The 9,315-nt window shown below is 61.6% G+C and overlaps 1 protein-coding gene across 4 annotated transcripts in view; it reads left to right on the top strand.

Moving 5' to 3' along the window:
* Positions 1-108: 108 nt before the first annotated feature.
* The window catches only part of Cacnb1 (calcium channel, voltage-dependent, beta 1 subunit), a 17,893-nt gene continuing 8,686 nt past the window's right edge, over positions 109-9,315 (top strand). The window contains exons 1-7 of one of the 4 annotated variants that reach the window (XM_005394294.2): positions 109-192; positions 2,470-2,556; positions 5,408-5,527; positions 7,410-7,532; positions 7,826-7,962; positions 8,132-8,208; positions 8,557-8,711. In XM_005394294.2, coding sequence (XP_005394351.1) covers positions 109-192; positions 2,470-2,556; positions 5,408-5,527; positions 7,410-7,532; positions 7,826-7,962; positions 8,132-8,208; positions 8,557-8,711 — 783 coding nt within the window. Of the gene's footprint in view, positions 193-2,469; positions 2,557-3,532; positions 3,959-5,407; positions 5,528-7,409; positions 7,533-7,825; positions 7,963-8,131; positions 8,209-8,556; positions 8,712-9,315 lie in introns of those variants that run through there. The other 3 variants (XM_005394295.2, XM_005394296.2, XM_005394298.2) reach the window with 3 other exon arrangements.

The following is a 9,315-nucleotide window of genomic DNA, read 5'->3' as shown; positions in this document are numbered from 1 at the left end:
CGGCGGCTTCAGGCGCTCAGGGCGCTGCGCTCGGCTCCGACGGCCTCTCCGGTGCGCGGAGGACGCGCGGCGGAGCCGGGCCGGCGGCCGGAGGGGAGACTCCTCTCCATGGTCCAGAAGAGCAGCATGTCCCGGGGCCCCTACCCACCCTCTCAAGAGATCCCCATGGAAGTCTTCGACCCCAGCCCGCAGGTGAGGTGCGGTGCGGGGTGGGGGCTGAGGGTACCCGTGCGCCCCTGATCTCGGGATTCGCGGTGGTTGCGTCCCTGGCCGGGAGTCGGCCTTCGGTGCCGCTGGGCGAAGAAGGGGCGGGCGGGCCGCCTGTCACCCGCGCCTCTCCGTCTCCCCCGCGTCATGGTCCCCGCAGCGCGGGTACCAGCCTGGTGGGCTGAGACCCGGGGTGGGGGTCTGGTAGAGGGGATCTAGGCCTTGAGAAGGGAGGTTGAAGGAAGCCAGCGCAGACAAGCCGGGGGTGGGGGACGCCGAGCTCGTTTGGGGGCACCAGGCCCGAGTGGGTGGGTGGGGTGGAGGTGGCCCTGGATGATGACTGAGGCGCTGGTCAGAGGGCGGTGCCGTCAGGCCTTGCGAGCCACAGACACTGCTCTCGAGGGTGGGGAAGGGGCCAGCCCTCGACCAGGCCCCTGTGCCAGCCTCCACCACCTATCCCCATCTTGGTCCAGCTCCCCCTCCCCCAGGTTGGCTTGCCCCTCCCCCAGCCCCGAAAACACCTCCGAAGTTTGGAAAGTTGGATGGATGCCCGCTCACTGTCCTGGAGGGCAAGGAGCTGTTCACCCCGGGGAGAGGTCTGCAGCTGCACCGCTCCCATCCCTCCCTTGCCCCTGGTCCCCCCACGTAGGGGCATTCTTCTTCCCCGCGGTGGTTCCCTGGAGCCGCCAGCCCGCTTTAAGGTGGTCACGCCAGGGATTTCTGTGGGACATGTCCTTCTCAAGGATAACATTAACTCTTGTGTGGCTGCAGCCAGCCTGGAGCAGCTGGCCACCGTGGTATTGTGGTTGACGGGTGTGTAGGGGGTCAGATCAGACCTAAAAATACCCAATTCCTCCACTCTGGGCCCCTTGGAGTCTGGGAGGCAGCTGGCTGGGGCCTTTCTCTCAGCTGTCCCCTGTCCCTCCGAGCGCCACTCCCTTTGCCCAGCCTGAGGTGGGGGTGGCGGTGGCGGTGGTGGGAGAGTCTGGGCTCCATGCAGGAGCCTGCTAGGTTTGTAGGGAGCCAGACAACTGGCTTGGGTGTACGGCCACTTTGGGAGGAGAAGAGGGCGGGAAAGGGTCCCCCAGTGCTCTCCTGTCCCATTATCCATCCTCCTCCTGTCCCAGGAGCCAGAGCCAGCAGCCTGCTCCCAGCTTGTGTAGGTTCCGCGGCCAGAGAAAGTCTGCGACGAGCCTGGGGCCAGGGCTTGCAGGGCCGAGCTCTCCATCTTCTGTCCATTCTGGCTGGGCCAGGCTGGTGTGTCTGAGAGTGGGGAGGACAGAGAGGCAGCTCCCTGCGGGAGGCCTCGGGACACCTGAAGCCTGCAGCTGGGTGTATGGCCACGCCTGCGCGAGTGGCACACAGCACACCCCACCGGAGCGGAGCCTGGAGTCTGGGCGCTGGGCAGCCAGCCTAAGCCTGCGACCTATGGGGCTGCACCCTGAGCTCAGCTTGGGGCAGAGCCGGGGTCCCTTAGATTGCTGCAGCCGGTACTGTGGGAGCGGGTGTAGGTAGCAGGCAGTGGGCCCTAGGGGGCTGAGAATGGATCCCTGCAGCCCCCTTGGGGAGGGGTGTGGCCACTGTGATTTTGAGGAAGGGGCTGAGAAACAGTCCTGGCAGGCTGGAGGTGGGTGTGGGGAGTGCTGCACCCCCACCCCCCCACCTCCCCCCGTGGCTGCAGGCCACAGTTGGAGTTGAATGTTTACTTTGCAAACAGGTTCTATGACCCTGTCCTCCTCCCCAGAAATCTAGCTTTGAGTCTGCAAGAGCTCAGAGCCTCCATCCCCTCCCAACCCTGGAAAGCAAGGAGCTGGGCTGGGGAAGAAGCAGGTCCCTTCAGCCCCCTCAGCTCCAGCGGAGGGACAGTGGGAAGGGACTTCCCTGGCCCCCTCGTGGGTCTCCTCCGCCCTCAGCGCTGCTGCAGGCAGCTTCCTCCCTGGGAGGCCTTTGCAGCCTGCCCAGCATTTTAATTAGCTTTGCTGCCTAACAAGCCTCCTGCTTCCTGGGCCTCCCCTTTCCCAGCCTCTGGCTTGGTTTGGGGGCTCCTGTGTGTGGCCGCCTCGGCTCAGGGCTGAGATCTGGGAGACCCTCCCTCCCCGTGGCTGCACCCCACCTCCTGAGGGAAATGCAGGGCATGGGGGTGGGGCTGTGCAGACCCAGGGCCGATGCTCCCAAGGCCTGGCTGTGGCCCCAGCCCTGGTGGGACAGGGCTGGGGAAAGGTCCTCTCTGCTGCCACAATAGTTCCTTCCTGTCGTCCCCAGGGCAAATACAGCAAGAGGAAAGGGCGGTTCAAACGCTCGGACGGGAGCACCTCCTCGGATACCACATCCAACAGCTTTGTCCGCCAGGTAATGGGAGGTCAGGCTGGGCCAGCCGAGGGGAGGGAGATGGCTGGTTGGCGGAGGCCCGCGTTGAGGAGCTGGCCTGCAGCTTTCTCCAGGCACCCTTCCCCACGTCATTTGTCACCTGCCTGGAACCACCCGAACACTCTGACACCCCAAGCCCTCTCCGGGATGTGCTGTCAATTGCACCCACTGCCTCAGCCCCCGCCCCCGCCAACCCCTCCTCCCGCACCAGCCCCTGCGCCTGCCGCCTGCCGCCTGCGTCATCTCATTCAGGGACAGCCTGGCCTGCCTCCTCCTAGCTTGCTTCGGGCTGTCACCCACTCCCCCTGCCGGCTGTCTGCTTCAACGTCCTCCCCCGGAATCTGTGACAGGGTGGGGTGGAGGCAGGTGCTGGGAAACGAGGACTGGGACGTTTGGGTCCCTGGAGCCCTGACCAGGCCTGGAGCAGGGACACAGGCTCTTCACTTCCACATGTGACTGTGTCATGTGCAGAGGGAAGGTGGGACTGGGGAGCAAGGGGGGTTGTATTTTACGGGGGACCAGAGCCCAGCACCCCTGAGTTAGGGAGATATCCAAGCATAGCTTTCTGGGTCTGCCGGGCTCAGCCCCTGCCAGCCCCAAAGCTGAGGCTCCCCTGTGTCTTCTAACTCAACCCGGGCCATCTTAGGTTCAGGGAGATATTGAGGGAGACATGCGGTTACCATGGCTACAGAGCACCTCAACAAAGCCTGGTAACCAAAAAAAGGCGAGAGGGGCTTGAGATGAAATCAGAGGAGGAAAGAGGTGTGTTACAGAGGGAGGAGGCAGGGCACCCAGAGGCAGAGGGCTGTGGGTGGGGCAGCCCCCTTGGGGCCAGGAGAGAGAGGGCAGTACCAGGTCACTCCCCGATGATCGAGCAAGGCCCTCCTTTCTGGGTGTTCTGTCTCTGCACTTGGCACATGCGGGCCCAGGCCTGGCTTGGAAGATCAGGAAGGGAGGCCTGCATCCCAGCATCTCCTAAGGACACAGACGGGAAGTCCCTCCTCCCTCACTGCTTCGTCCCTCCTGTTGCAGCCCTGAGCCGGCACCAAGGCTTGGAAGGAGGCTATGCTCTTCCTCCCCTCTGGGCAGGACCCTCCCCTCTGGCTTGGGTCCTGAAGTATTTCCTGAGCCAGGGTGTCAGACCCCAGCCTCCGATTCTTCTTCCTCTGGGCTCCCAGCTCTGACCCCCCAGTGGGTGGCGGGCGTGCGGGGGCCGCCCTTGCCACGTCTCCGAGCTAAATATACCCCAGCAGTTTGCACATGTAGCAACTCTGCTTGTAACCTGAGCCCCCGGGGGAACGGGCAGTTTGGGCCACCCCCTAGGCCAGCAGGCCCGGGCACCGAGGGCGCCGGGATGGAGGCGCCCAGTCGGACCCTCGTGGCGGTGAGTGGGGACAGAGCAAGGCTGGGGTGGGGAGAACAGCCCCTCAGAAAAGCTGCTGGGGGAACGTCGCCCCAACCCATCCCCTGGCCGCCTCCGTTTCCTGGCCTCCTCTGTTGGTGAGCTGTGTATGTGTGTGCGCATGTGCGCCGGCGCACGCACGTATGCGCATGCGCGGGTGTTGGAGTCCATGAACCCCTCTCTGCACCACCGTCTGTGTCTGTCTAGCCTCTTTGGGTATCTGTCCCTTGACTGAGTGCTTCTGGCCAGAGGGGGACAGTAGGGACTGGGCTGCTTTCTCTCTCCACGGTGCGTCTTTCTGGCTTCTGTTAGGGACTTCTGAAGGGACTGCCTACCCTTCCCCTGCCGCGTCACGTCTTCACAGTTTGGCTGGGAAATGACTGGGCACTGCACCAGCTCACAACCAGAGGCCACTAGAAAGAGGTGGCACCCTGTCTTCCCTCCTTCCTGGGTCCCCTCTGTACCAAGCAGCGGGCTTTCCCAGCCAGGTGACCCTCCGTGTCCCGAAGAAAGGTCCCCCACATCTCCCCTGACCCATGCTGCAGCCTCACCTCGGAAGTCACACGCAAACACGCACTTTCGGTCCCCTGAGCTCTGGAGACTCCCACCCTCAGGGACGCAGGCCTTCGTGGCTGTGCACAGCCAGCAGGGCCCACAGAGCACCCTCCCCGGACACAGGAGTTGCCGTGTTGGGGCTCCATGTGTCTCCCACATGTCGCACACGTGTGTGAACCCTAAAGGAGCCCCTGTGCGCAGGTTGGTCCAGGTGGTCGAGCCCAGCATCCTGGCACCCAGCGTTCCGAGCGGCTCCCATGCAGGGCCTAGAGCCCAGGTGTTGGGAGAAGGCCTTGGTGCTCTGCTGCTGACCTCCCTCTCCCGCCTGCGCCACTCTGTGACTCTTCATTCTCTCTGCGTCTTATGCTAGCCCCAGGGTTGGCTCTGAGTAGGGTGGCCTGATCCTGGTGGACCAGCCAGAGGGGCAGGGAGGGAGGGGTCTTTCTTTCCACCCTCTGGCTCAGTCCCAGCGTGGACAGTCAGGCCTCCTGTGTGGTGCCGTCCCTGGGAGGGACGCCTCTGACTACCGGGCCCTTCTCCGTGACACTGGGGGCAGGGCAGGGCAGGGAAGGAGGAGCGGGCGCGAGATGCGGCCCCTGGCACCTCTCCCCTGTGCTGTGCCCTATCAGGTTCCCACCCCTCCCGGGGCCCCCGAGCAGCTGTCCCTGGACCTGCCTTAACCCCCGGTTTGCTGCTGTCACCCATTCAGGGGCCACCCTGCTCCCATGGACCTGCAAACCTTGGTCCCTGGACCCTTCCTCCGCAAAGCACCTTCTGCTAGGCCTCTGTGCTGGGCTGCCTGGGGCAGTGGGGAGGGTGGCACCCAGGAGCGGGGGGCAGTGACCTCAGCCCTGAGGCGGTGCTGTCTGCTTTCAGGGCTCAGCGGAGTCCTATACCAGCCGCCCATCGGACTCTGATGTGTCCCTGGAGGAAGACCGAGAAGCCTTAAGGAAGGAGGCAGAGCGCCAGGCACTGGCCCAGCTCGAGAAAGCCAAGGTGAGGAAGGCTCAGGAGGCAGCTGGACGGGCCAGGGCTGGCGTCTGGCAGGGCCCCCTTGGCCTCAGGGTGCCTGTGTCTGCACCTGTGAGTCCTGCACTGGAAAACCCGCCTCGCCGGGCAGCAGGAGAAGGGTCTCGCTGTCTGCACAAATCCCAGGAGCCCGGCAAACAGAAAGATGGCCACCTCTTCCTGGAACCACATTCCCGAGGCTGGAACCCCTGCCCTGACTCTTAATGGCTGTGTGATGTTAGGCGAGTCACCTCACTTCTCTGAACGGTAGTGAGCCTTACTCATTAAAAGGAAGGTAGCTCTTCTGGTCATGTGTCTGTGCCACCGTAACGGGACACGTGAACATTCTGGCTGATAGTCTGGGGAGCCCCACGGTGGTGAACAGAGAGGCCAAGGTGGTTGTTACTAGGCCACGGGCACCGTCTGCTTTCTGACTGTAGTGCTGAAGTGCGGTCTCCTTGGCGAATTTGAAATCACTGATGTCACAGAGTTGGAAATTGCTTTGAGCCCCACAGGTGGCTTCTACAAGTGTGGAGTGGCCATTTTTTTTTTTTTTTTTTTTTTTTCCAGACAGGGTCTCACTGTGCAGTTCAGGCTGGACTTGAGCTCACTTTGTAGCCCAGGCTGGTCTCGAACTTGCAACAATCCTCCTGCCTCAGCCTCCCAAGTGCTGGGATTACAGGTGTGCACCACCACGCCCAGCTAGAGTGGCCAAATTTGATGTGCAGACAGCTGTCTTGGTGGTACATGGGTAATCCCAGCTAATTGGGAGGCTGAGGCAGAAGGATCATTTGAGCTCAGGAATTTGAGGCCAGCCTGGGCAACACAGTGAGATTCTGTCTCAGAAACGAAAACAAATGAAAGATGAAGCCAGGCGTGGTGGGGCGCACCTGTAATCCCAGCACTTGGGAGGCTGAGGCAGGAGGATTGCTGGGAGTTCTAGGCTAGCCTAAACTACATACTGAGATCCTGTCCCAAAAAACAAAAGAATAGAAAAGAGAAAGAAAAGCAAAATATTCTGCTCCCATCCCTGAATTTCATAGTACTTACAACCTTAGCTGGCCCCTGGCATCCTGGTCCACAAAGAAGCAAGATGAAAACACACAGAAGGGGAATTTCTGGGATTCCTTTTCTGGGGATGGAATACACATACGAAAAATTTTAAAAAGCCAAGTGCAGTGGTTCTCACCTGTAATCCTAGCTATCTGGGGGGCTGAAGCAGGAGGATTGCAAGTCTGAGGCCAGCCTGGGCAACGTGTCTGAAAAGAAGAGCTGGAGATGTAGCTCAGTGCTCCCTGGGTTCCATACCCAGCACGAAGAATAAAATAAATAAATGAAAATAAGTTTTAAAAATAAAATAAGGGGCTGGGATTTAGCTCAGCAGCACGGCGCCTGCCTGGCAAGTGCAAGGTCGTGAATTCGATTCCTGGTACCGGAAGAAAAACAACAAAAAAAGAAAACTAAAAATAAAATAAGATGACAAATGTAAGAGCCCTTACATCGACGGGCTTTTTTGATAAGCAGATGAGCTAACCCACGGGAAACCTGTAACGTCATGCCTGGCACAGGAAACCTCCTCTGCCTTTGTTAGGCTTGTCCCTACTGGGTGTCACTCTGGGCACTTTTGCCACCAATACTCATGACTCCAGAGAGTCCTTCTCCACCCCGAGAGGGTGGAGAGTTTCTTTCTCATTGTGAACGTTAGCATAAGGGAAACCACACGGACCTCTCACTGCGCACTCTGATGAAGGATTTACAAACCACACAGTGCAGAATGACCGCCCCCGTCGCCCCGGTGGGGAAGTTGGGTGATACACAGTGGTTTAACTCTCTGGTGTCCCTGTCCTCTTCCCCCATGTGCCTCCTTTAGACTAAGCCTGTGGCTTTTGCTGTGCGGACAAACGTGGGCTACAATCCGTCTCCGGGGGACGAGGTGCCCGTGCAGGGCGTGGCCATCACCTTCGAGCCCAAGGACTTCCTGCACATCAAGGAGGTGGGCTAGCTTGGCGCCTGGACAGGGCCCGGGGGCGGGTGCAGGAGGGGATTTGTCGGGGTGAGTGAGCAGCGGTGCCGAGGTCACCAGGCAGTTGTAAGGGTTAGTCATGACGGGAGCGATAGTGCCAGGCACACTTAGGTGTCTACATTTGCCCCCACTGCCTAGCTCCAGCAGGGTGGGTGCCTGGGAGGAGGGAAGCTCCTCGCCTCTGCAAGGGCGGGCCAGTCCATGGCCGCAGAAGATGCCAGTCCTCCTCCACTCAGTGCCCCCTGCCCTCCCGTCACCTGCAGAAATACAATAACGACTGGTGGATCGGGCGGCTGGTGAAGGAGGGCTGTGAGGTGGGCTTCATCCCCAGCCCCGTCAAGCTGGACAGCCTGCGGCTGCTGCAGGAGCAGAAACTGCGCCAGAACCGCCTCAGCTCCAGGTGCCTGGACCCCTGGCTCCGAGGGCATAGAGCGCCCCGTGGCATCCCTGGGGGTGGTGTAAGGGGGCGCTGGAGACCCCTGAGGGCACAGCACGTGGGCGGACAAGACACCCCGTGCCTGCGGTGCCCACCCTCTCTCACCGGCTCCGTTTGCCTCCCTCCCACACAGCAAATCAGGTGACAACTCGAGTTCCAGTCTGGGAGACGTGGTGACTGGCACCCGCCGCCCCACACCCCCTGCCAGTGGTAAGAGCAGCTGCCAACCCTGGGGGTGGGGTGGGGGCGCTCCTGGGTGGGGTGGTGCCCCCACTGCCTGACCTCTGTCTCCTGCAGTAGGAGGCACCCCAATTCTGAGCCCCCCCAACACACGCAGTGGTGAAGGCTAGGGTCCCCCACGCTGGGCCTGTCGTGTCTCTCCTGTCCCCTCTCTGGTAGCTCCATCTCTCTGCCTGCCCCCCGCCCCCTTCATTTCTCCAGCCCTGTTCCATTCACCTCTTTTTCTTTCTCTCCCCACCCCGTCCCTGTGTTCTGTTCTGTGTCTCCGTCCATCTCATCCTCTTCCCTGTCCTCCTCCCCGACTCCTGCTTGGTCCAGGTAATGAGATGACTAACTTAGCCTTTGAACTAGACCCCCTAGAGTTAGAGGAGGACGAGGCAGAGCTGGGGGAGCACAGCGGCTCCGCCAAGACTAGCGTTAGCAGTGTCACCACCCCGCCACCCCACGGCAAGCGCATCCCCTTCTTTAAGAAGGTAATTCCTACAGCGGGGTCAGGGCGCGGCTCTGGCAGGGCTTGGGGCTGGAGCGGCCCTGATGAGGTCCCAGCCTCTCCCGCCGGCCGAGGGAGGGGGGGGACAGGGCTGCTCCCTGCCTTTGGAAGGGTGCGCCCCATGGAGGTTGTGGTAAAGCAGCCCAACCCTCGCCCTTGCTCCCAATGGAATGGCCGGTGCCAGTGTGTGCCCCCCTCTGGGCACGAAGAGGGAGGAAGGGCATCCCTCCCTTACCATCCCTGGCTCCACGGGTGGGCACACGGGTGGCCTGGAGCTGGACAGTCAAGGGAACTCTTGAGAGTGGACAGGTTGCTTTGAACCGGGCAGGAGGTGGGCACCAAAGGAGGGGCTGCCAGTTGCTCTACCTCTTTTCCAAGACCCGGCGGGGGCCTATTCCCAAGTCCCCTGACCGCCACCAGTCCTGCACCCAGCCCTGACCCAGGGCCACCGCTGGCTGCCCTCGGCACGGGGTCCTGGCCCCTCTCTGCTCTGTCTGTCACTAACACGCATGCCCTGTTATCTCTCTCGTCTGCCCGCTCCCTCCCTCTTGGCCTGGCTCCTTCCATGCCCTCTGCCCTGCCTGGGT

Source organism: Chinchilla lanigera, unplaced genomic scaffold (genome assembly GCF_000276665.1).
Source record: "Chinchilla lanigera isolate Chin_1 unplaced genomic scaffold, ChiLan1.0 scaffold00050, whole genome shotgun sequence".
Lineage (NCBI taxonomy): Eukaryota > Metazoa > Chordata > Mammalia > Rodentia > Chinchillidae > Chinchilla > Chinchilla lanigera.
The sequence above is the reverse complement of the archived record's forward strand: the minus strand, read 5'-3'. Positions and strand labels throughout refer to the sequence as shown.